This window comes from Nerophis ophidion, unplaced genomic scaffold, assembly GCF_033978795.1.
Source record: "Nerophis ophidion isolate RoL-2023_Sa unplaced genomic scaffold, RoL_Noph_v1.0 HiC_scaffold_37, whole genome shotgun sequence".
Lineage (NCBI taxonomy): Eukaryota > Metazoa > Chordata > Actinopteri > Syngnathiformes > Syngnathidae > Nerophis > Nerophis ophidion.
In genome coordinates this window covers 967,603-995,112 of record NW_026906959.1, presented here as the reverse complement: position 1 = coordinate 995,112, position 27,510 = coordinate 967,603, and the positions used below count along the sequence as shown (strand labels likewise).

The 27,510-nt window shown below is 41.3% G+C and overlaps 2 protein-coding genes across 2 annotated transcripts in view; one reads left to right on the top strand and one right to left on the bottom strand.

Moving 5' to 3' along the window:
* The window catches only part of LOC133546695 (zinc finger protein 271-like), a 43,701-nt gene extending 34,369 nt beyond the window's left edge, over nt 1-9,332 (bottom strand). Inside the window, exons 1-2 of the mRNA XM_061892490.1 lie at nt 9,200-9,332; nt 7,420-7,642 (exon numbers count right to left, since the gene is read on the bottom strand). Coding sequence (XP_061748474.1) covers nt 7,420-7,642 — 223 coding nt within the window. The 5' untranslated portion in view covers nt 9,200-9,332. The remainder of the gene's footprint in view (nt 1-7,419; nt 7,643-9,199) is intronic.
* A 9,425-nt stretch (nt 9,333-18,757) lies between these two features.
* LOC133546692 (gastrula zinc finger protein XlCGF8.2DB-like) lies at nt 18,758-27,302 on the top strand. Its single transcript, XM_061892488.1, has 2 exons — nt 18,758-19,020; nt 24,593-27,302. Exon 2 carries the CDS (start codon nt 24,643-24,645, stop codon nt 25,786-25,788), a length of 1,146 nt encoding a protein of 381 aa, XP_061748472.1. The 5' UTR covers nt 18,758-19,020; nt 24,593-24,642; the 3' UTR covers nt 25,789-27,302.
* Nucleotides 27,303-27,510: the final 208 nt, after the last annotated feature.

The following is a 27,510-nucleotide window of genomic DNA, read 5'->3' as shown; positions in this document are numbered from 1 at the left end:
TCAAAACCGTATAACGCTAGACATGTTGTTAGCGGAAAAAGGGGGCGTGTGCACAATATTTGGTGAACAGTGTTGCACGTTCATACCAAACTACAATGATGCAGAAAGTAGCCTGACCAAAGCACTGGAAGGCCTGCACACCCTTAACGGTAAGATTAAAAAGTACTCTGGCATAGATACATCTATGTGGGAGGGGTGGTTGGACGTGTTTGGCAAATACAAGTCTTTGATATTTAGTATCTATGGCCGTGTTCAACAAGACTGACGTTGTGTGGATGTTGTTGTATTCCCTGTCTTGTGTTCTCTGCTTAACCGTCTTGATTACCACAGTGATTAGCCCAGCAGACAATAAAGCTGTTCAGACGCACTTTCTGGCGGACGACAGAGAAGATGAATCTGACGACGAGAATACCTACCTGGATGGTGTTCCTGATTTATTTCCAGAAATGTCATAATAAATAAAAAAATACCGGACAATTCTGCAAACTTTATGGCTGGCTCACATCGTGGTCACTCCGTGATCACTTACGACCGCCAGACACTTCTGGATGTGTATAGATCGGGCCATTTTGGACTGATAGACGCGTGCTTGCTAGACCTGCTAGCTAGCACGGGAATACTTCACCGGCTACATCCAGCGGCCTGTGAAGCAGCGGAGTATAGTAGCGGCGGAGGCCGTCAACGGAGCAGACGCCAGTGGTGTGATCGGAAACGCGGATGCCGAGCGGGGCTAAAAACAAAGCTAAAGGCTAATGCCCACAGAACACCACTTCCCTCCATCCTGAAGCAGGATTTAAATGGAAGATACGAGACGACTGGTCTAGGTAAGGAGTCAGTTAAATTAGAACAAGTTTTTTCTGCTTTGATTGTTTCAGAGTTAGACATGCGTTCTACTGAGGTGGAAAACTATGATGCGTCCAGTTTATCAAAGCACCAAACAAACAATCGGAAAATTCCCGTCGTATCAATTCCTAGATATGGTCGTAATTATATTAGGTGCACTGGGCATAATAAACAGACCATTATTAATATTACTACTACAGATAATTTGATCAAAAATTCCCTAAAACAGCCAATTACCTATAATATAAGTTTTTTAGACATAAAATCATTGTCTCCCAAAACGTTGTTAATTAATGAGGTCATCAGAGACAACAATCTTAACGTCATCGGTCTCAGCGAAACCTGGCTTAAACCAGTCAACTTTTTTGCGCTAAATGAGGCATCTCCTCCTAAATATACATATGCGCATATTGCCCGTCCCCTTAAAAGGGGTGGGGGGGTCGCACTAATATACAACGTAAACTTTAACCTTAGTCCTAACATAAATAATAACTATAAATCGTTTGAGGTGCTTACTATGAGGTTTGTCACACCGCTGCCTCTATTCCTGGCCGTTATCTACCGCCCCCCAGGGCCCTATTCGGACTTTATCAATGAATTCTCAGAGTTCGTTGCTGATCTAGTGACGCACGCCGATAATATAACTATAATGGGGGACTTTAATATCCGTATGAATACCCCATCGGACCCACCGTGCGTAGCGCTCCAGACTATAATTGATAGCTGTGGTCTTACACAAATAAAAAATAAACCCACGCATCGCAACGGTAATACGATAGACCTAGTGCTTGTCAGGGGTATCACCGCTTCCAAAGTTACGATACTCCCGTATACTAAACTATTGTCAGATCATTACCTTATAAAGTTCGAGATTCAGACGCATGTTCGGCAAACTAATAATAATAATAACTGCTATAGCAGCCGCAACATTAATACGGCCACAACGACAACTCTTACTGACCTACTGCCCTCGGTAATGGCACCATTCCCAAAGTATGTGGGCTCTATTGATAACCTCACTAACAACTTTAACGACGCCCTGCGTGAAACCATTGATAGTATAGCACCACTAAAGTTAAAAAAGGCTCCAAAAAAGCCTACCCCGTGGTTTACAGAAGAAACTAGAGCTCAGAAATTATTATGTAGAAAGCTGGAACGCAAATGGCGCACGACTAAACTTGAGGTGCACCATCAAGCATGGAGTGATAGTTTAATAACTTATAAAAGCATGCTTACCTTAGCTAAAGCTAAATATTACTTGAATCTCATCCACCTTAATGAAAACAATCCTAAATGTTTGTTTAGTACGGTAATAATAATAATAATGGATTAGATTTATATCGCACTTTTCTATTGTTAGATACTCAAAGCGCTCACAGAGAAGTGGGAACCCATCATTCATTCACACCTGGTGGTGGTAAGCTACATCAGTAGCCACAGCTGCCCTGGGGTAGACTGACGGAAGCGTGGCTGCCAGTTTGCGCCCACGGCCCCTCCGACCACCACCAATCATTCATTCATTATTCATTCACCAGTGTGAGCTGCACCGGGGGCAAGGGTGAAGTGTCCTGCCCAAGGACACAACGGCAGCGATTTGGATGGTAATAGGTGGGAAGCGTACCTGAAATCCTCAGGATTCTGACACGTCCGCTCTACCCACTACACCATGCCGCATCGCTAACCCAACAAGGGACTCCTTCCAGTAGCTCCACCCATTCGGCAGATGACTTTATGAAGTTCTTTAATAAGAAAATTTAACTTATTAGAAAGGAGATTAAAGACAATGTGTCCCAGCTACAACTGGGTTATAGTAACACAGATACGACTGTATATACAGCAGATACTGCAAATATCCAAAAATAGTTTCTCTCGTTTTGAGGAAGTAACATTAGAGGAATTGTTACAACGTGTAAATGGAATAAAACAAACAACATGTTTACTTGACCCACTTCCTGGGAAACTTATCAAGGAGCTCTTTGTATTATTAGGTCCATCAGTGCTAAATATTATAAACTTATCACTTTCCTCGGGCACTGTTCCCCTAGCATTCAAAAAAGCGGTTATTCATCCTCTCCTTAAAAGACCTAACCTCGAAACTGACCTCATGGTAAACGACCGACTGGTGTCTCACCTTCCCTTTATTTCAAAAATCCTCGAAAAAATTGTTGCAGAGCAGCTAAATGAAAACTTAGCGTCTAGCAACCTGTGTGAAATCTTTCAATCCGGTTTCAGGGCAAATCACTCCACTGAGACAGCCCTCATAAAAATTACTAATGATCTATTGCTAAAGATGGATTCTGATGCGTCATCTATGTTGCTGCTCCTCAATCTTAGTGCTGCTTTCCATACCGTCGATCATAATATTTTATTAGAGCATATCAAAACACGAATTGGTATGTCAGACTTAGCCCTGTCTTGGTTTAACTCTTATCTTACTGATAGGATGCAGTGCGTCTCCCATAACAATGTGACCTCGGACTACGTTAAGGTAACGTGTGGAGTTCCCCAGGGTTCGGTCCTTGGCCCTGCACTCTTCAGCATCTACATGCTGCCGCTAGGTGACATCATATACAAATACGGTGTTAGCTTTCACTGTTATGCTGATGACACCCAACTCTACATGCCCCTAAAGCTGACCAACACGCCGGATTGTAGTCAGCTGGAGGCGTGTCTTAATGAAATTAAACAATGGATGTCCGCTAACTTTTTGCAACTCAACGCCAAAAAAAACGGAAATGCTGATTATCGGTCCTGCTAGACACTGACCTGTATTTAATAATACAACTTTAACATTTGACAACCAAACAATTAAACATGGCGACTCGGTAAAGAATCTGGGTATTATCTTTGACCCAACTCTCTCCTTTGAGCCACACATTAAAAGCGTTACAAAAACGGCCTTCTTTCATCTCCGTAATATCGCTAAAATTCGCTCCATTCTGTCCACTAAAGACGCTGAGATCATTATCCATGCGTTTGTTACGTCTCGTCTCGACTACTGTAACGTATTATTTTCGGGTCTCCCCATGTCTAGCATTAAAAGATTACAGTTGGTACAAAATGTGGCTGTTAGACTTTTGACAAGAACAAGAAAGTTTGATTATATTACGACTACAACGTATATACCTTTATAAACATATATACATACATATATACCTATACTGTATATACCTTTATATACATATATACATACATATATACCTATACTGGCTCACCTGCACTGGCTTCCTGTGCACTTAAGATGTGACTTTAAGGTTTTACTACTTACGTATAAAATACTACACGGTTTAGCTCCAGCCTATCTTGCCGATTGTATTGTACCATATGTCCCGGCAAGAAATCTGCGTTCAAAGGACTCCGGCTTATTAGTGATTCCCAAAACCCCAAAAAAGTCTGCGGGCTATAGAGCGTTTTCAATTCGGGCTCCAGTACTCTGGAATGCCCTCCCGGTAACAGTTGGAGATGCCACCTCAGTAAAAGCATTTAAGTCTCACCTTAAAACTCATTTGTATACTTTAGCCTTTAAATAGACTCCCTTTTTAGACCAGTTGATCTGCCGTTTCTTTTCTTTTTCTCCTATGTCCCACTTTCCCTTGTAGAGGGGGTCTGGTCCGATGGCCATGGAACGTACTGGCTGTCCAGAGTCGGGACCCAGGATGGACCGCTCGTCCAGAGTCGGGACCCAGGATGGACCGCTTGCCTATGTATCGGCTTGGGACATATCTGCGCTGCTGATCCGCCTCCGCTTGGGATGGTTTCCTGCTGGCTCCGCTGTGGACGGGACTCTCGCTGCTGTGTTGGATCCGCTTTGGACTGGACTCTCGCGGCCGTGTTGGATCCATTATGGATTGAACTTTCACAGTATCATGTTAGACCCGCTCGACATCCATTGCTTTCGTCCTCTCTAAGGTTCTCATAGTCATCATTGTCACCGACGTCCCACTGAGTGTGAGTTTTCCTTGATCGAGAATGTCGTAGCGGTTTGTGTTGTGGTTTGTGCAGCCCTTTGAGACACTAGTGATTTAGGGCTATATAAGTAAACATTGATTGATTGATTGATAATTATGAGGGAAAAATTGATGTTCAATTCTGAGTGTAAACATAGCTTGTTTCAAGGGAAGTTAAACAATAACTGAAAATCGCAAGAAGAAGTTATTAGGGATACGAAGATTATGGGGAATTTATTTGATAAACGGGGGAATGTCAGAAAAATTCTGTGTAAATTATCAAATAAAACCTTGTATTACATTGTGTTCCTGACGAGAAGAAAAAAGGCTGGAGCTTTCCAAGAAGAATGCTGGACTTCCAGGCGGACAGATGGCAGAATCTGCCCAACTTCCAGAGAAACTCTTTTAAGTATTTTTACGAACCCTCTTTGATCTATTTTATGGGACTCTCTGTGATCTATTTTATGGGATTTTCTTTGATCTGTTCGGGAACCGAAGGCAATGCTGGTCATGACCCACTTCCATGAGGAAGCAGCTGTGGGAAGGAGGGGGGTGAAAATCAAATAAAGAACCACGAGAACGATCTTGGGGCAGAGCATGGTGCAGGATTTGTACAGGCAGTACAATGGCCATTCCTCTCCTCGGATCCGAGTATAAATTGAATTCTGTCTCTGTTTGATTCTTTGCCCTTTTGTCCTGTTTAATAGATGTCATCAATGTTTGAACCTGACAGATGGAGGTCTCGCAACTACGGTAAGCAGCTGCCAACTTCATTTTCCCCCGTAGAAGAAGTGCGCTTCTTTTTCTTTTTGAGCCGCCGACCTTATTTTGCCCCGTAGAAGAAGAAGTGCGCTTCTTCTTCTACAGCCGCCAACCTTAATTTCCCCCATAGAAGAAGAAGTGCGCGGTGCATGCTGGGATACATGACTGCGGGAGGCATGCCGTTTCTGTGTGTAAAGACTCCAAAATGGCTCCCACCACGCAGAGTTTAAACTCAAGGAGATCAGTCACACAGTAGAAGACGGGAATAGAGCAGCAGCGAGAGAATTTAACATTAACTGCAACGACAATGACTCATTTAATGACGACTTTGACGAGACATGTTGGATGTTGTATACGCCCAACTGTTTGATTGGAACACTGAGGAAGAAGAATTAGAGGGATTAGTGGATGAGGAATAACTTAATAAAGTGAGCTTTACATGTTTATTTTGTGTTTTGTGACATTAGGGTTTGAGCAACGTTGAGTTATTGATATATTATTGCTTTGCACTATTTCCAGTGTTACTATATTGTGATTGCACTAACCTTTGATTTACCGTAACAGTATCAGACTGTTTTTTACCTGTTTATTGAATCGGGGAAAATAATAAAACAGCTGTTTATTCATTTTGGGAGTGAACGGAGTTGTCAGAACGCTGGTTTGTAATCTATTAATAAAGTTTGACTGACCTATCTGACTGTTTTGTTGACATTCCCTTTAGCTCAGCTCCCTCCAAAGCAGGGGTGTCAAACATTTTAGGTGGGGGGCCATATGGAGAGAAATCTACTCCCAAGTGGGCTGGACTGGTAAAATCACGGCACAATAACTTAAAAATAAAGACAACTTCGGATTGTTTTCTTTGTTCGAAAATAGAACAAGCACATTCTGAATTTTTTTTTTTTACATTTATATGTTGCTGTTGATAGTATTCTATCTTTATTTGTTGTTATCTATACTTTCTGATTAAATTATGTGATAAGGTTCATCAATCAACTCGTTGGTGTTAATGTTCCATCCATCAAGATAAAAAAAAAAAAATTAAAATCAAATTACAGGATGTTATTTATGTACGTTGATCATTTTTGTCTACTGGTGCACTAAAATCATGTGTGTTTTTTGTGTTTTTAGATATGTAGCATCATCTACAAAAATACACAAAATTGTTATTGCGACATCTAGTGGACACATTTAGAACAGCAGTTTCTTTCATTCAAACATTTTGGCTCATTTTCATACTTAGCCACCTCATCCCGCGGGCCGGATAAAACCGGTTTGAGGACCTGATCCGGCCCGCGGGCTTTACGTTTGACACCCCTGATGTAAAGGATGCATAACGTGACCCCAGCCTCTACTCAGTGGCCTAGTGGTTAGAGTGTCCGCCCTGAGATCGATAGGTTGTGAGTTCAAACCCCGGCTGACTCATACTATAGAATATAAAAATGGGACTCATTACCTCCCTGCTTGGCACTCAGCATCAAGGGTTGGAATTGGGGGTTAAATCACCAAAAATTATTTCCGGGCGCGGCACCACTGCTGCCCACTGCTCCCCTCACCTCCCAGGGGGTGATCAAGGGTGATGAGTCAAATGCAGAGAATAATTTCACCACACCAAGAGTGTGTGTGACAATCATTGCTACTTTAACTTTAACTTTACTGTTCCATCTATTCTATGCACCTTATAATGCGGTGTGCTTTATATATGAACAAAGTTTTAAAATAGGCCAATCATTGAAGGTGCACCTTATAATCCGGTGCGCCTTATAGTGCGGAAAATACAGTATATCTCCATCTTTAGTGATAAATGTGGCCCCCGGATAAACATGTGTCACAAACATTGTATTAGATGATATGTGGATGTTGTGCTTACTTGGACTGTGATGAAGCTGTGAGGACTCAGGTGGTTTGTCTTCATGCTCTTCAGTCTTCACAGAGACAACAGTCAGTGGAAACTTGCTGACATCAGCCTCCTCCTGCCCTACAGGACACTCTCCCCCCTGACTGATCCACACTTCCTCCTCTTCCTCTTTAATGTGGGGGGGCTGTGGATCCTCCTGTTGCTGAAGGGGACGTTCTTCTTGACGAGCGTTCATCTGTTGGACGTCCGCAAGACAACACAAACAAACTTCAGCTCAGATGTGTCAAATATTTTTTAGTCTATCAAATATAATATTTTCCAAGTGGACTGACACCACTTTGTGGTGATGTTCTTCTACACATGGAATAATCATCAGTTATTGATTATTATGAATTGTGTCATTGATCCTTTTTTCTGCATTTACATTAATTATTGATGAAAAAGTAACAACTTAAAGAAAACCTCCTGCTGGGATTTTAATACCGTCATGACTGCATGAAGTCAGTCTGCACGTATAAAAGTTTCATTGTGCTGCAGCATCAAGTGACGCCAACTGGCTCCTCCCACTACCAACCTACCAGCCAACCTTGACGTGCACCTCCAAAATAGTCCCACCTCACGTCAACGGTGACCAGGACTACAGAGCTGTGGTCGGTTGGCTTTACTTTTATGCGCAATATCCTCTCCTTGTTCTCCATTACCTACCTGCTTGGCACTCAGCATCAAGGGTTGTGATTGGGGGTTAAATCACCATAAATGATTCCCGGGCGCAGCACTGCTGCTGCTCACTGCTCCCCTCACCTCCCGGGGGGTGATCAAGGGGATGGGTCAAATGCAGAGGACACATTTCACCACACCTAGTGTGTGTGTGACAATCATTGCTACTTTAACTTTCTTCTGCGAAAGCAACATTTTTAACCCAACAGAAAACAAACAGAAGTGCAGCAAAGCACGTGGAACAAGTGCCAGCGAGTATATATATATATATACATTTATAAATATAAACAAATATTTAGAATATTTGGGTACCTCATGTTCCGATTACAAACAAAATATTGATGCAAATTCATTTTGTGTGCAGTATATTAAAGCTATTTTTTAATATTTAACATTTATTTAATAAATATTTGTTTTAGTCTGACTGAATAAGCATTAATCACTTACAATTGTGCAAATAGTGTATTCGTAATAACAAACATCAGTTGATTTAATTTCCATGATATGTCCACCAAATGCAGCTGAGATAGGCTCCAACACCCCCCCGCAACACCAAATAGGGACAAGCGGTAGAAAAATGGATGGATGGATGTTATCAAGGTAATAGAAGTGCGTGCAAACATCATTTGTATTTATTGCTAATACAGTTGACACCAACATAAAGCAGACCACTGCAATAATACATTATATTACACTGTCATTACAATAACAATAATATTTTTTGTTCATCCTGTAAAGCATCTTTGAGTGCACTGAAAAGCGCTATACCAAATAAAATGTATTATTATTATACCATGTGACTTATTCCAGACTTAAATTTCGAGACGTTCGTTTCTTTCTAGTAACAAATATTCAATGATGTTAAGCGTGACTGTAATATACAACAAAAATACTGTTAAAAGTATTAAATAAGTCAATATAATTCTCACAGAGAACATATAAAATACACTCCTCAAAAAAAAAACGCTCGCATTTGCGACAAAGGCCTGCTAGCGGGCTAAAGCTAGCACGTTAGCTGCGAACAACATATGAGGTAAATAATATAAATAATATGAAAATATATCATGTGTATTACCTCATAAGCCGCGTGTACAAGAGAGGAGTGGAATATATTCTTCCTATTGTTACACCAGCAACTCTTTTTTGTCTTCTGTGGCCGGGCGAAGGAAGTGTGCACCACTCACTATTGTCCCAGTGAAACACGTGTTTGAAGGAAGTGTGCACCACTCACTATTGTCCCAGTGAAACACGTGTTTGAAGGAAGTGTGCACCACTCACTATTGTCCCAGTGAAACACGTGTTTGAAGGAAGTGTGCACCACTCACTATTGTCCCAGTAAAACACGTGTTTGGCCAACATTTGTTCCGCGGTTGAGAACACTTCGATGACGTCACACAGGAGGAAGACCAGAACAAGATGGCGTCTGGCGGAGATTACGTTGTTTTGGTTATTATGGTTTCTAGGTCTTAATTACAACGTACATGTGCACATGTGTGTCGTTTAACAGAGTAAACGTCGTTATTAATTGTTTGTATGCGGATACATTAGTCTGAGTGCACTTTGACGTGCTAGCCTAGCCTGCTGGTTAGCTTAGCTTGTTAGCTGCTAACAAAGAGAGGCGGAAGTGATCGACACATCAAAGCAGAGATCCAATGTAAGTGTAAAGTGTTTTTATTGTGTGAACATGTCTATATTACAAATGATGTGAGTGTTGCTGAATCAGCGACTAACTGCTGCCATTGAAGAAATGTTTGTGATGTTAGAAAAAAAACAAAAAAACGATAGCAGAGGACAAGGAGGAATTTTGTCCAACAAAAGAGGAGAAGGAGCGACAACATCAACTACTGGACGCTGTTTTCAAGAAACATCAAGTTGTGTTACACATCCAGCCTTCCATCCATCTTCTTCTGCTTATCTGAGGTCGGGTCGCGGGGGCAGCAGCCTAAGCAGGGAACCCCAGACTTTCCTCTCCCCAGCCACTTCATCCAGCTCTTCCCGGGGGATCCCAAGGCGTTCCCAGTCCAGCCAGGAGACATAGTCTATTCAACGTTTCCTGGGTCTTCCTCGTTGCCTCCTACCGGTCGGACGTGCGCTAAACACCTCCCTAGGGAGGCGTTCGGGTGGCATCCTGACCAGATGCCTGAACCACCTTATCTGGCTGTTCTCGATGTGGAGGAGCAGCGGCTTTACTTTGAGTTCCTCCCAGATGACAGAGCTTCTCACCCTATCTCTAAGGGAGAGACCAGCCACACGGCAGAGGAAACTCATTTAAAATAGAATAGACTTGATTGTCATTATATTTGCGTATAACAAGATCAAAGACTCCAACTAAAGGTGCGGTAGTGGGAACAAATATAGGGTCAAATAAATAACACAAGAGCTAATAAGGGAAAACTAACACTTGAAATAAACAGACCGCTTCGGACACTTGTACCCGTGATCTTATCCTTTCGGTCATGACCCAAAGCTCATGACCATAGGTGAGGATGGGAACGTAGATCGACCGGTAAATTGAGAGCTTTGCCTTCCGGCTCAGCTCCTTCTTCACCACAACGGATCGATACAGCGTCCACATTACTGAAGACGCCGCACCGATCCGCCTGTCGATCTCACGATCCACTCTTCCCTCGCTTGTGAACAAGACTCTGAGGTACTTGAACTCCTCCACTTGGGGCAGGGTCTCCTCCCCAACCCGGAGATGACACCCCACCCTTTTCTGTACGAGAACCTTGAACTCGGATTTGGAGGTGCTGATTCTCATCCCAGTCGCTTCACACTCTGTTGCAAACCGATCCAGTTAGAGCTAAAGTTCCTGGCCAGATGAAGAGACCTAATCGTGCAGCCACCAAACCGGATCCCCTCAACGCCTTGACTGCGCCTAGAAATTCTGTCCATAAAAGTTATGAACAGAATCGGCGCTTTGGCGGAGTCCAACCCTCACTGGAAAAGTGTCCGACTTACTGCCGGCAATGCGGACCAAGTTCTGACACTGATCGTACAGGGAGCGGACCGCCACAATCAGACAGTCCGATACCCCATACTCCCTGAGCACTCCCCACAGGACTTGCCGAGGGACACGGTTGAATGCCTTCTCCAAGTCCACAAAGCACATGTAGACTGGTTGGGCAAACTCCCATGCACCCTCAACAACCCTGCCCAGAGTATAGAGCTGGTCCACAGTTCCACGACCAGGATGAAAACCACACTGTTCCTCCTAAATTTGAGGTTCGACTATGCGGCATAAACTCCTCTCCAGTACACCTGAATGGACCTTCCCGGGAAGGCTGAGGATGCTTCTACATATTGACAAAAAAAAAAAAAAAAAAACTCACCTTGTGACGGATGCTTTTGCAATTGCTTTATTTGATCTTTCACAACACCTGCTGGCCACAATAATTCATGAAGTCAAGCTCATGGCGCAGAATGTTGGCTAACGCAGACTTGTTTGTTACTGGATACTTGCTATCAGACTTTTGTTTTGGAGACTTTGTGTACGTATTAAGCAACTATAATTATTTGATATGCTTAAAAGTGCTGTTTTAGCTTAGCTGTTGTGTAGCTGCTCGCTCCTTGTAGCTTACAGCAGGTGTGTCCAAAGTGCAGCCCATAGCTATGTTTTTAATTGACAACGGGGAATTTTGAAAATGTGGTATCTGCGTGTCGGTCCAATCAGCAGCAGTTACGCCCTGTTTCATCATTGGACCTAAGTCTTTGGCTTGGTAGGCGGGTACGAGGCTACCAAGCCAGGTGGTACGAGCACGAGCACAGAGGAGCCTTTGTAGTGGTGTCGCAGCTCGGTGGTCGTGCCGTCAGGTAACACCAGGAAGGTTCCTTCTGTGCGATATTGACTGGTGCTTTTTTTCCCCCTGGACTCTGACTTCATATCTGGTGTTGTCCTTCAGACCTCGGCCAAGAAGCCACGTAAAAAGTGTGAAGAATGTGGGCGATAAGAGTGTGTGTGCGTGAGCATGAACTTGCACCCACTTTCAACTGGAACTCAGGACATATGATTAGTTGCACGGCCTATTCTAATCTATATTAAACAGCGTCCGGGGCTTGCGTCCACTGCAGGGGTGCGTCATCGCTCTCTCGGTGTGGGTCGTTGCGCTCTTCATCTGCTGGCCGTTGTTTCCTCCTCCGTGCTGCTCTCCCGCTCGTTCCTCCCTCGCCCTTTTTGTACTCTAGCAGCAGATAGACAGATTGTAAGCAGGTGTGTAATATACGCACCTGGCTCAGATTGCCGCTGCAGTGTCGCTTCGCGTGTGTCATGCCTCTCCTCGCCGCCGCATGCCCCGCCTCCTGGCCTCCAGGTGGGCCCGCGCTACTGCTTTCCGCCCATTGTCGGCCCGTCGGCTGTGTCTCTCCACACATACAATGTCTGCTTTCACTGGGATGCCGACTGATGGGATGTTCATATCTTCCCGTTTAGATGAAGAATTAATCATCGCAAACGGTTAAAAAGGGTGGGTGCAAAAGAGCATATTACTTAATCTTTCTAGCCATCTCCAGGTCTAAGTTGGATGTCAGTGTTGACCAAGTTCTCGGTTTATGTCCACAACCTTCTACTACATAAGTGAGAAGCATGATTTATATTCTAGAATTAGCTTTCACCATCTTAGAGGTGAGGAAGCAGCTCAGTATGTCAATATAGCAGCATAAGCTAGTTACTTCTGTGATCAATGCGCCGCTAAAAGTAGGTCCTTAGTGTTAGCGCTTATAATAACAATATCACTAATACTTGGTTAATATTCAGGTCACAAAATGTAAATGGAGTATTGTTGGCAATTTTTTTGGAGGACTTTGTGGGTCAAATAGAGGAGCTCCCATTGACTCCAATGTTAGCTGATTTTTGCTCACGTTTATTTAATAATTAAATTTATAAAAGTTTAAAACATATGTCTTACATAAGGATTGTGAATGATAGGCAACATTTTAAAAAGTGCAGTTTCCTTTGAATTTGTCAGATAAGTAAACAGTCCTTCAAATTAAAGATGTAAAACAATTGAGGTTGTTTATAGATATTATCCACTATGAAGTTACAGTAAAACTAAGCACACAAGGGAAAGTACATTCATATACACATGAAGTACACACACGTGTAAGAATCATGTTAACCACCAAAATATTGTCTTGTTCTCCTAAAGCCAATATCGAGTATCCTTTGGTGAGCTGACCGTATCGTCACACCCTTAGTTGAAAGCACACCATCCCCATGACATGACACTTCCACGTGATGTAGAACAGTAGTCCCACATTTTAAACATACACACACATCTGAAGAATATTAAAATTAAATATATTTGGTGGGCCAAACAAAATGTCTTGGCGAACCAATGTTTGGTATGGGCGATATGACCTCAAATCTATATCCTAATAACAATATATGTCACAATATATAATTTGGTGTATAATTGATACTAGAAGAATTTTAAAGTGGGTTACAAAAGCTCCTAATTTGGCAGCTGACATATGCAGTAACATATTGTATCATTTATAATTGTATTATTTTGTTGAAAAAAATATTTTTAATGTACTTGTTTATTTACTGTTAATATCTGGTTACTTTATTTGAGAAAATAATACTGGAAATGATGTAATATTTTACTGCATATTTCAACAACTAAATTAGGAGCCTGTGTAGCCTGTTTTAAAATGGTTCTGTTAGTAATTCAATATGAAATAATATATCGTAAAATCAATTTTAAATCAAATCGTTTATCCATAGTAAAAAGTCCTGTTGTTCTAGTTGGTTTTTATTTTCCTGTGAAAAATGTTGTAAAGAGTAACGTGTTTGTGCATCACTGAGATTTCAAGACAGTTGATACAATATTTTGTTTTTCCTAAGTGCATGTCAAAGTACTTAATGCATTATGTGACTGAGCAGATATGGATGTTTCTCAAACTTGTGTTTGTCTTGCAGACGTCTGTGAAGAACATCTTCACCCTGAGCAACAGAAGTGGAGCTTCAGGATGCAGACGGAGGAGCCACAGCACAACCTCATTAAGAAGGAAAAGGAATACCCACTGATCCCCCATTTTAAAAATGAAGAGGAACACCCACTAATCCCCCATTTTAAAGAGGAGATGGAGGAACCACTGACACCACATTTTAAAAAGGAAGCGATGGATCCACCGAGCCCTCACATTAAGGCGGAAGAGGAGGACCCACTGACCCCTCACATTAAAGAGGAAGAGGAGGAACACAGCATCAGTCAGCAGGGAGAGTGTCTTGAAGGACTGGAGGAGGTTGATGTCACCAAGATGCCAGTGACTGGTGTCCCTGTGAAGAGTGAAGATGATGAGGTGAAAGGTGAAAGTGAGGAGAGGGGAGGGGGGGAGCCTCCAAGCAGCAGCTCAACACAACACATGACAACAGAAGCTGATGGAGACCACTGTGGAGGATCACAAGCAGACAAGCTCTTAGCTCCACTATCAGATAGTGAGGACACAACGTCACACTCTCCTGACACTGATGATGAAGACTCTAAAGATGATAAGACATGTCACACTGACAACACTCACTTCACATCTTCTCACTCTCACAAAACTTTTAAATACCATTGTCGTCTGAAATTACACATGAGAACACACACTGGAGAAAGACATTTTTTGTGTTCGATCTGCGGTAAAGATTTTACTCAAAGATACATTTTGAAAATACACATGAGAATACACACTGGAGAAAAACCTTTTTCCTGCTCAGAATGTGGTAAAAGTTTTGGAAAAAATCAAAGTTTAAAAGTACACATGAGAACACACACAGGAGAAAAACCGTTTTCCTGCTCAGAATGTGGTAAAAGTTTTGTAAGAAATGAACATTTAAATGTACATATGAGATCACACACTGGAGAAAAACCTTTTTCATGTTCAATCTGCGGTAAAGATTTTACTCGAAGGGACCATTTCAAAAAACACATGAGAATACACACTGGAGAACAACCTTTTCATGTTCAATATGCGGTAAATATTTTGCTCGAAAGAACTACTTGAAAATACACATGAGTACACACACTGGTGAAAAACCTTATACTTGTTCAGTATGTTGTAGAAGTTTTATACAAAGTATGCATTTGAAAAGACACATGAGAATACACACTGGAGAAAAACCTTTTTCATGTTCAATCTGCAGTAAAGATTTTACTCAAATGCACCATTTCAAAGCACACATGACAAGACACACTGCAGACAAACCTTAAACATGTTCAGTGTGTTGTAAAAGTTGTATACAAAGTCCGTATTTTGAATAGACTCATGAGAAGACACCCAGGAGAGAAAGTGTTGAGTTGCAGTGTGTGTGGTGAAAGATTGTCTTCTAAGTAGCAGTGTAAGAAACACAAGTGTGCTGGTGAGAACAGCAGCAGCAAATTAAACTGCAGGATTTGAAATAAACTGTCAAATCTTAACTTCGACTTTGTAACAACATCAGCACATAGATTCTAACATTTATAGATTAGATATTTCAGATTATTGCTTTTTTCAGTCAAGTACATGTTTTAATATACAACATTGTGTACTTTTATTTAAAAATGAACACAACACTTTGACTGTAATGGTGAGAATAAACAGGACAAAACATGTTACGAATACTTTTTATGTGTATAGATATATTCAGAAATCATGTTTGATTTTTAATGATGTTGTAGAGTAACTCCTTTATATGATGTACATATTTGTTTTACATGTGTTCATACCTTTGCTTTTGAATACACATAAATCCCTCTTAATTCAAATTTAGTGGTTCACACTTGAAACATCTTCTGGACCACTTCTGGAAGCATATTATTATTTACTTTATACATTTTCAGCAGTTGTCTTTTATACAAGATCATTTACTTTTAAAATCTGTGACTTTATGAATCATTTGTTGGGTCTCAATAATCCATTCTTTTAATTATCTTTATTACTCTCTTTTGTAATATGAATATTGTTTTATATGTATGTCCCCTTTATGCAATATGTAGATTACAGAAAATGGCAACATTATATGTGGAAGGTTATGAAGGATATTTTTGTTTTTAATAATCTACATTTCTTTTTTTTTTTTAAAAACTACACGACAATTTAAAAAAAAAAGGTGTTTATGATTTTGTTCCCCCTTTTTTAGAATCCCTCAAACATTATCAATTTCAGAAAACATGGGGAAGTTTGGATTGTTAGGGAAAAGTCAATAAAAGTCAATCCATCCATTGTTTCTACCGCTTGTCCCTTTCATTTTTTATGTACAGCATTTAATCACAAACTTGTCCGCCAAAGGGTGTTGTGTTTTGGAGAAACTCCTTCTGTCAGAGTGCTGTTCAACACTGCAAAGAGGAACCAAAGGATGTGCAGGACGCTGAGTAAAACACATTTTTTACTGCGGAAATCTACTCACAAAAACAATCCAAACAGGAGGAAACAAAAAGCGACGGTGCGAAAGAAGACAAAATGTGTATTGTGGACAAAATAACAAAAGATACATATATACAAAAATGAACTAAACTTGGTTTGGAGTTACAAGACGTGCACACTACAAAACAACACCAAGATGGATGGCACTGGGAATGGCCAAGGTAGCAAAATACTCAAAGCATAGAATCAACTGGCGTGGAGCGGATTCACCGAGTGCTATCCAGCTGTCAATGTGCTGCTTAAGTAGCACCAGGGTCAATTGGAAGCAGCTGTGCACGTCCCACAACTCCGCCCACAAAGGCAACACAGGGACTTTAGGAGGAAGGAGAAATGTAAGAACAAGATCAACTGCACTAAAAGAGGAAAACTGACAATACAAACCACTAGGTGGCAGCAGGTGGTGACAACTTCCCTCAAATTAAATTTGGGAAAAAATGGACTGACCATAAGAGATAAATCATCACAAATGAAGTTAAATCATTCAAAAGTTTACCTTTGTAATTCATTTCTATCCAAATAAATCCAGGATGGTTCTCCAGAATGTTCCATTCGAGAATGCTGTCAAACTGTTATGTCTACTAGGAAAATTAGATTCCAATACATTGTTAAATATTTGAATATTTTTACGAAAATAAGTTGTATGTCTTTGTTTAGAAATTTTGAAATTGACAGGTTTACTTTTATTTTCACAATAAATAAATAGTATATAATAAAATAGTTTTACCGTTGTGGGAAACTGGTTGTACTTATTTCTCTCGCGAGATTTGGAAAAGAGCTGGTTACTTGTTTCTCTCGCGAGATCTGACAACACTGCGCGCGAACCAAACACGGCGAGGATAAAGCAAGATGGCGTCTGACGGTGAAGACGTTATTGCAGTCGTCACAGTTCAGTGTTCTTAATCTATGCCTCCATGTACACATATATGTCCTTTATTACACTCTAGTAAATAGAGTAAACATCGTTAATAACTGTTTGCATCCGGTTATATTAGTCTGAGCGCACTTTGATGCTTCTCGAGCTAGCTTAGCCTGCTAGTTAGCTTAGCTTGTTAGCTGCTAACAAAGAGAGGCGGAAGTGATCAAAACACATCACTAAGTAGAGATCAAGTGTGAGTGTAAAGTGTTGTGATTGTGTGAAAATGTGCCAAAGAACCATAGCAGAGTACGAGGAGGAACTTTGTCCAACAAAAGAGGAGAAGGAGCGACAACATGAAAAACATCAAGTTGTGTTACACAGAACAGGTTTGTTTACTTCTTACTCTCACATCTTTACTAACTTTATATTTCATTATTAACACTATTCTTAAATAGATTGTCTATAGGAAGATGAATTGTCATGTGAGTATGATGCACTAATTGTTTTATGTTGTTCATAAGAAGGAGACAGTGCCAGACACACAATATTTATGAGAGGTTGATGTTTGTAACAATGTGTATCAACATGTTTACACAAAACTCACACAGTCACCGGGGGAATATTCCAGAGAGCAGGTTAAGTGCAAAGTCCTGAGTATGTAAAGCTCGAGAGTTTTACCTCCAAAAATAAGAGAGGTAAGACAAAGTCAGAGTCAGTTACCATGGTGACTGACGCTGTAAACCTAGCCTGCTAGCTGGCAGGTTTGACAAGTTATATATGTGTGTCAAAGCATACTGACCTGCTATTTCCTTCATGTCGGTGCACCCTCCCTGAGATGGGTAGGTTGTGAGTTCAAACCCCAACCCAGTCATACCAAAGACTATAAAAATGGGACCATTACTTCTCTGCCTTGCACTCAGCATCAAGGGTTGTAATCGGGGTTTAATCACCATAAAAGTTATTCCCAGGCATGGCCACCGCTGCTGCTCACTGCTCCCCTCACCTCCCAGGGTGTGATCAAGGGTGATGGGCCAAATGCAGGAAATAATCTCCCCACACCTAGTGTGTGTGTGACAATCATTGCTAATTTAACTTTCTAATGTGTCTGTGATTGTAAAAAAAACAAAGCCTGATCTAAAGATGACATCTTGATCTCATACCATCTCAAACCAATTGGCCGTTCATTATTAAGTGAAATGTTTTATAGTCGCTTAAATTTGTCTTTAACCAAGCAACACTGTTTTTTCCAGTTACTCAACTAATTGGAAACATTTCCATTAGAACACTTGATTAATAACATTTTCAATAGCCACAGCCCTATATGTCATGTACAATTTAATATTTAACATGTAGGAGTTAAAATGTGTTTTGTTTGTGTCTTGTAGACATCCATCAGCTGATTGGACACCAAGAAGAATGTCTCCCTCATCTGCAGGGGGACAGTTTCACTTTAGAGTATCCACAGCCCTCACATTTTAAAGGGGACAAAGATGAGCCACAGCCCTCTTATTTCAAAGAGGAAGAGGAGGGAGAGTGTCCTGTGGGGCAGGAGGAGGCTGATGTCAGCAAGTTTCCACTGACTGTTGTCTCTGTGAAGACTGAAGAGCATGAAGACAAACCACCTGAGTCCTCACAGCTTCATCACAGTCCAAGTAAGCACAACATCCACATATCATCTAATACAATGTTTGTGACACATGTTCATCCGGGGGACACATTTATCACTAAAGATGGGAGATATATTTGCTTTTTAACACCACCATTTAAATATGAATGCTCATCAATCATCAACAGTGTAATTGCTGGGGTGTAACCATGTGACCTAGAGGCCGTCCTCCTTACCTCACGTGGTCAAATGAAGGCAAACATTCAATATGGCTACTGTTTATTTACCTTAGCAGCACATATGTCAGCATATTTCAAAGGTTTAGTGGTGAAGATTATGGATGTACACCAGGTACCATTTTTTTAATTAATACTGGTTCCTAATTATGTCGTCCATGAGGACCGTGAAAATTCTGGATTAAAGACACAACTATTTGTATTTTTAATTCCAGCTGACTGAGGTAACTATGACACGTTGTCACATTGAGTTCAGCTGCCGCTGCTACACATTACAATCAGCTTTGAATGATGACAAATAAGGAAGCAACCAAAGTTTGATGTGTGTGTTATTGAGAAGAAGATGACATAACTGCATTTTACCTTGCACTGCACACATAGTTGACTTCTTTAAGACTTCAAATAAACAGCTGCTGATAAAAGACTTCCCTGCTCTGAGATGTTACAGAACATCATGTTGGAGGTGTTCAACCTCTTGTGCTAGTAGGAATGCTATTTAAAATGACTTTTTCCACTTTTTTATTTCCACAAATGACATGTAGTACCAAAAAAAGTACCGACAAATACTGGTATCGATTAGGGTATCATATCGATACATTTCTAAGGATTTATATCCCTACTTAAAATACAAGCCAGATATCTTAAAAAAATAATTTCAACGTTTGTTTGGATTTAGTTACTTCTCTGCTGTCCAGCAATGTCTCAATTAATCTAGTTTATTAGTACTAATTAGCAAAGTTGTCTTGTCTTTCTAAAGTCTTTCTTCCAATAGCCTCCTCGCGGTAAAGTTGTCCGATTGCAAACTGAGGCAGTATTTGTGACTGATAAAACTTTCGGCGAATCAAAATTTAAGAAATTGTACCGGAAAGTTAATTATGTTTGAAGATGGCTGATAGAAACACAATCAGAATCAGAAACACTTTAATAATCTCAGAGGAGAATTTAAGATTTTCAGCACAATCCCATTCAAGAGCAGACAAACATTACAGGGAGACAGAACAGGTCTGCCAACTTCCGCCGCCCCTTAAAAAAAAGGTGAGAAACTGGTAAAAAGGAGGAGAGGTGAGAAAAAAAAATCAGTCTAAGCCTGGGACCCTGGAGAGGGGATCCAGACTGAGGCCAAAGAGAAAACAAAAATCTAATATCCAGCGCCGGGGACCGGGCTCGGCGTGTAGTTGTTGACAACCTGCTGCTCCACTTTGACATGTTAGGCTTACAAAAGACATTCCTCCCAAAACTAGACCTGGGGCTGTTGAATTATATTAATAATGGGAATTGTATGAGGGAGGATAGCGGGAGGTGTTGCTGTGCTCTGGCACAAAAAGCACGATGCAGTTATTAGTGTTATTAGGCTCGAAGTGTATTGCTGTTCAGTATAAGTCCGACAATAGGGAGTTTATTGTTCTCAATGTGTACACTCCGTATGAATGTAAAGACAATGAGGATGAATCCATGTTTAAACTTGCTTTTATTAATTCTTTTATACAGGATAATCACTGTACGTGTATTTATGTGGTCGGTGACTGGAATGCTGATATTTCTGATGGCAGCTCTGATAATGCAAGACACCTAATACAGTTTTGTGATGATAATGCACTCACCTTATCTAGTCAAGGGTTGTTGCCAGCTGATAGCTACTCTTATATTAGTGAAGCCTGGCACACAACATCATGGCTTCGGGTGGGGGGACGGGTCCTGACTGTTGTTTGTGCTTAGCCACCAAACAGCAGCTCAGAGTACCCACTCTTTTTGGATTCCCTTGAGGGAATACTGGAGAGTGCTCCCTCGCTGATTCCCTTGTTCTGCTGGGGAACTTCAACGCTCATGTTGGCAACGACAGTGAAACCTGGAGAGGCGTGCTTGGGAAAAATGGTCTCCCGGATCTGAACCCAAGTGGTGCTTTGTTATCGGATTGTCACGGATTGTCCATGACAAACACCATGTTCAAACATAAGGGTGTCCATATGTGCACTTGGCACCAGGACATCCTCGGCCGCAGTTCCATGATTGACTTTGTAGTTGTGTCATCGGATTTGCGGCCTCATGTTTTGGACACTCTGGTGAAGAAAGGGGCAGAGCTTTCTACCAATCACCACCTTGTGGTGAGATTGTGAGGGTCTGCTGGGAACGCCTAGAAGAGTTTCCTGTCAGAGAGAGTTTCAATTCCCACCTCTGGAAGAACTTTGAACATGTCACGAGGGAGGCAGTGGATATTGAGTCCGAGTGGACCATATTCCGTGCCTCTATTGTGGAGGCGGCTGATTGGAGCTGTGGCCGCAAGGTGGTTGGTTCCTGTCGTGGCGGTAATCCTAGAACCCGCTGGTGTACACCAGCAGTGAGGGATTCCATCAAGCTGAATAAAGAGTCCTATCGGGTCCTTTTGGTTCATGGGACTCCAGAAGCAGTGGACAGGTACCGACTGGCCAAGCGAAGTGCGGCTTCAGCGGTCGCGGAGGCAAAAACACGGACATGGGAGGAGTTTGGGGAAGCCATGGAAAACGAGTTCCGGGCGGCTTCGAAGCAATTCTGGTCCACCATCCGCCGCTTCAGGGTGGGAAGCAGTACACTGTCACTGTATGGTGAGGATGGTTTGCTGCTGACCTCTACTGCGGCTGTTGTTAATCAGTGGAGGGAATACTTCGAAGACCTCTTCAATCCCACCAACACATCTTCGTATGAGGAAGCAGTTCCTGGAAAATCTGTGGTGGGCTCTCCTATTTCTTGGGCCGAGGTCGCCGAGGTAGTTAAAAGCTCCTCGATGGCCGCGCTCAGGAAACATTTGGTGATTTAACCCCCAACCCTTGATGCTGAGTGCCAAGCAAGGAGGCAATGGGTCCCATTTTTATAGTCTTTGGTATGACTCGGCCAGGGTTTCAACTCATGACTTTCCAGTCTCAGGGCAGACTCTCTAACCAAAAGGCCACTGAGTAGGTCGATGGTTAATGCATCCTAAATAGAAAATAAACCTTGAGCAATTGAGTCATTGGTAGCCGCTCTATTCTGCTTTCAAAGCAGAATAGAGGCCTTTAACATCTTAAAGGCCTACTGAAATGAAATTTTCTTATTTAAATGGGGATAGCAGGTCCATTCTATGTTTCATACTTGATCATTTCGCGATATTGCCGTATTTTTGCTGAAAGGATTTAGTAGAGAACATTGACGATAAAGTTTGCAACTTTTGGTGCTGACAAAAAAGCCTTGCCTTTACCGGAAGTCGCAGACGATGATGTCACAAGTGTGAGGGCTCCTCGCGTCCTCACATTGTTTTTAATGGGAGCCTCCAGCAGCAAGAGCAGTTCGGACCGAGAAAACGACAATTTCCCCGTTAATTTGAGCGAGGATGAAAGATTCGTGAATGATGATATTGATAGCGAGGGACTAGAAAAAAATAAATAAAAAATAAGTTAAAATAAAAGGCGATTGCATTGGGATGGATTCAGATGTTTTTAGACACATTTACTAGGATAATTCTGGGAAATCCCTTATCTTTCTATTGTGTTGCTAGTGTTTTAGTGAGTTAAATAGTACCTGATAGTCGGAGGGGTGTGTCCACGGGTGTCTTGACGTCAGGCTCTGAGGGAAGTTGACGGCAGCTGCATGGACGGCGCAAGCTCAGCTGATCTACAGTAAGAGGAGAGTTTTTATCACAATTTTCTCAGCGAAACCTGCCGGTTGACAAGTGGTCGGGATCCATGTTCGCTTGACCGTTCTGATCCATAGTAAAGCCGTGTGTTTGTGTGGCTAAAGGCTAAAGCTTCCCACCTCCATCTTTCTACTGTGACTTCTCCATTATTAATTGAACAAATTGCAAAAGATTCAGCAACACAGATGTCCAGAATACTGTTTAATTGCGTGATGAAAAGAGACGACTTTCAGCCCGCAAATGGTGCTGCGCTAATATGTCCCCTCCAACCCGGGACGTCACGCGCACGCGTCATCATTCCGCGACGTTTTCAACAAGAAACTCCGCGGGAAATTTAAAATTGTAATTTAGTAAACTAAAGCGGGCGTATTGGCATGTGTTGCAATGTTAATATTTCATCATTGATATATAAACTATCAGACTGCGTGGTCGCTAGTAGTGGGGTTCAGTAGGCCTTTAACGTTAGCGCTTATAATAACAATATCACTAATACTTGGTTAATATTCAGGTCACAAAATGTAAAATGAGTATAGTTGGCAGTTTTTGGATGTTTTTTGGAGGACTTTGTGGGTCTAATAGAGGAGCTCCCATTGACTCCAATGTTAGCTGATTTCTGCTCATGTTTATTTACTAATTAGAATTCATAAATATTTAAAAAATATGTCTCACATAAGGATTATGAATGACAGGCCACATTTTAAAAAAGTGCAGTTTCCTTTGAGTTTGTCAGATAAGTAAACAGTCCTTCAAATTAAAGATGTAAAACAATTGAGGTTGTTTATAGATATTATCCACTATGAAGTTACAGTCAAACTAAGCACACAAGGGAAAGTACATTCATATACACATGAAGTACACACATGTGTAAGAATCATGTTCATCGTCACATCCTTAGTTAAAAGCACACCATCCCCATGACATGACACTTCCACGTGATGTAGAACAGTAGTACAACATTTTAAACATACACACACATCTGAAGAATATAAAAAATACATATATTTGGTGGGCCAAACAAAATGACTCGGGGAAACAATGTTTGGTATGGGCGATATGACCTCAAATCTATATCCTAATAACAATATATGTCACAATATATAATTTTTTTATATGATTGATAATAGAATAATTTCAAAGCGGGTTAAAAAATGCTCCTAATTTGGCAGCTGACATATGCAGTAACATATTGTGTAATTTCTAATTGTATTATTTTATCGAACCCATCCATCCATCCATCCATCTATCCATCATCTTCCGCTTATCCGAGGTCGGGTCGCGGGGGTAGCAGCCTAAGCAGGGAAGCCCAGACTTCCCTATCTCCAGCCACTTCGTCTAGCTCTTCCCGGGGGATCCCGAGGCGTTCCCAGGCCAGCCGGGAGACATATCTGGTTACTTTATTCGAGGAAAAAAAATACTGGAAATTATGTATTATTTCACTGCATATTTCAGCAACTAAATTAGGAGCCTGTGTAACCTGTTTTAAGATAGTTCTATTAGTAATTCTATATGAAATAATTTAATCGCAAAATCTAATTTAAACCATATCGTCGATCCACAGTAAAAAGTCCTGTTGTCCTGGTTTGTTTTTCTTTTCCTGTGAATAATGTTGTTAAGAGCAGCGTGTTTGTGCGTCACTGAGATTTCAAGACAGTTCTTACAATAACTTGTTTTTCCTAAGTGCATGTAAAAGTACTGAATGCGTTGTGTGACTGAGCAGAGATGCTGTGTTTGTCTTGCAGATGTCTGTGAAGAACATCTTCACCCTGAGCAACAGAAATGGAGCTTCAGGATGCGAACGGAGGAGCCACAGCCCTTCCACATTAAGAAGGAAGAGGAATACCTACTGACCCCCATTTTTAAAGAGGAAGAGGAGGACCCACAGACACCCCATTTTAAAAAGGAAGCGGTGGATCCACTGACCCCTCACATTCAAGAGGAAGAGGAAGAACACAGCATCAGTCAGCAGGGAGAGCATCTTGAAGGACTGGAGGAGGTTGATGTCACCAAGATGCCAGTGACTGGTGTCCCTGTGAAGAGTGAAGATGATGAGGTGAAAGGTGAAAGTGAGGAGAGGGGAGGGGGGGAGCCTCCAAGCAGCAGCTCAACACAACACATGACAACAGAAGCTGATGGAGACCACTGTGGAGGATCACAAGCAGACAAGCTCTTAGCTCCACTATCAGATAGTGAGGACACAACGTCACACTCTCCTGACACTGATGATGAAGACTCTAAAGATGATAAGACATGTCACACTGACAACACTCACTTCACATCTTCTCACTGTCACAAAACTTTTAAATCTCCTAGTAAGTTGAAAAGACACATGAGAACACACACTGGAGAAAAACCTTTTTCATGTTCAATCTGCGGTAAAGATTTTACTCAGAGGTACGATTTGAAAAGACACATGAGAACACACACTGGAGAAAAACCTTTTTCATGTTCAATCTGCGGTAACGATTTTACTCATAGGCAACATTTGAACACACACAAGAGAATACACACTGGAGAAAAACCCTTTACTTGCTCAGAATGCTGTAAAAGATTTGCGCGAAAAGCAGAGTTAAAAAGACACATGAGAATACACACTGGAGAAAAACCATTCATATGCTCAGTTTGTGGCAAAGGATTCTCCCAGAAGGGACATTTGGTAAACCACACAAAAACACACACTGGAGAAAAACCTTTTTCATGTTCAATCTGTGGTAAAGGATTTACTCAAAGGCACCTTTTCAAAGCACACATTAGAAGACACACAGGAGAAAAACCTTTTTCATGTTCAATGTGTGGTAAAGCTTTTACTCAAAGTGACCATTTCAAAGCACACATGAGAATACACACTGGAGAAAAAACATTTTTATGTTCAATCTGCGGTAAAGATTTTACCCGAAGGGACCATTTCAAAGCACATATGAGAATACACAATGAATAAAAAACCTTTTCACTGTTAAGAATGTGGTGAAGCTTTTGTACAATGAAGCACTTTGAAAGTACACATGAGAACACACACTGGAGAAAAACCTTTTTCCTGCTCAGAATGTGTTAAAGCGTTTGTGTGAAAAAGCACATTGAAAGTAGCCATGAGAACACACACTGAAGACATACCTTATTGTAACCTGGGTGACAAAACCCCATTAAATATCCTCATTTAAATATCCTTTTAAAACCCCATTGAATATTCTTTGTAATTAAATCTTCCTATTTAAATAATTGTATTTAAATATCCTCTCAAAACCCCATTGAATATTATTTCTAATTAAATATATTTCTATTTAAATATAATTTTACTTAAATATCCTATTTATTTTCGTGTCTTTGCGTGCGTCATTGCGTCACGCGGTCACGTGACCTATTGCGGGAAGCATAAAATCCAGTAGTGGGCTGCTTCCAGGAAGAGCGAGAGGGACGTTGCTGCAGGAGCCAACTACTGAAGCCGTGGGTCGTCGTGCGAGAGTGTTTAAGTGGGATTTATCTGCGGAATTGGCCATGTTGGATGGCAAGCTAGAGCCTGAACTAGAGTCTGAAGCTTTATGCCTGGAACTGAACCAACCCAACTGAATCCACCCAACCGAGCCAGGCGGCTAGGAGGCTCCTCAGCAGCCGCTCTGTTTTTTCCCTTTGGTTTTCCATAACGCAACGTGTTCATTTCTGTCCTCCCTGAACTTTCACATTTACCCCGTTACCTTCACTAAAACCCCTCTGGACACTGCCACCACAACGTGGACTTTGCGAGGTCGTTTAATGAACTGTCGTGTTGCGCCTATACCATTCTTGGTAAAAACAAGGACTGAATCAAGTACTGTATCACATTGTAAATATTGAACGTTCTGTAATTTATGTTGAAAATGTGAATGGCCATTCCAATTTACATGTCTTTTTGTTGTTGTTTATTTTCCCTATAATTCTTTAATATAATTTGGTACCATTTAAACATAAAACCTGTGTTCAGTCTTCATTACTCTCCATTCCTAGAGCTGAATTGAGTTTCTTCTGATCTAGCCCAGTTATATAATTCATTGTTTACTTAATACTTGTACAGTGCTTTACTTAAGTAACATGCAGGCTACATTATACATATATTGTAAAAGTTTTATACAAAGTCTGCTTTTGAAAAGACTCATGAGAATACACACTGGTAAGTAAGTGTTGAGTTGCAGTGTGTGTGGGGAAAGATTCTCTTCTAGGCTTCACGGTGGCAGAGGGGTGAGTGCGTCTGCCTCACAATACAAAGGTCCTGAGTAGTCCTGTGTTCAATCCCGGGCTCGGGATCTTTCTGTGTGAAGTTTGCAGGTCCTCCCCGTGAATGTGTGGGTTCCCTCTGGGTACTCCGGCTTCCTCCCACTTCCTGTCAAAGTTTGTTGTTGACGAACCCCATGATGCGGAGACGGAGTCAGGCATTGAATAAGGAAACATGGTTTTAATATAAAATACTAGAACAAAACCAAACAAAGGGTACAAACAAAAAGCACCCACATGGGAGGATAACAACCCAAGAGAGCTAGCATGGGAGCTAGAAAACAAAAAGGAAATTTAGCTTGGAAAACAGAAGTCGTACTTGTACTTAGAAAACAAACTGGAAGCAGGGAACAAAAGGCAGTAAGCTAAAAACTGCAATCAAACATAGCTTACAGCAACGCTGCAGGGACAAGACAAG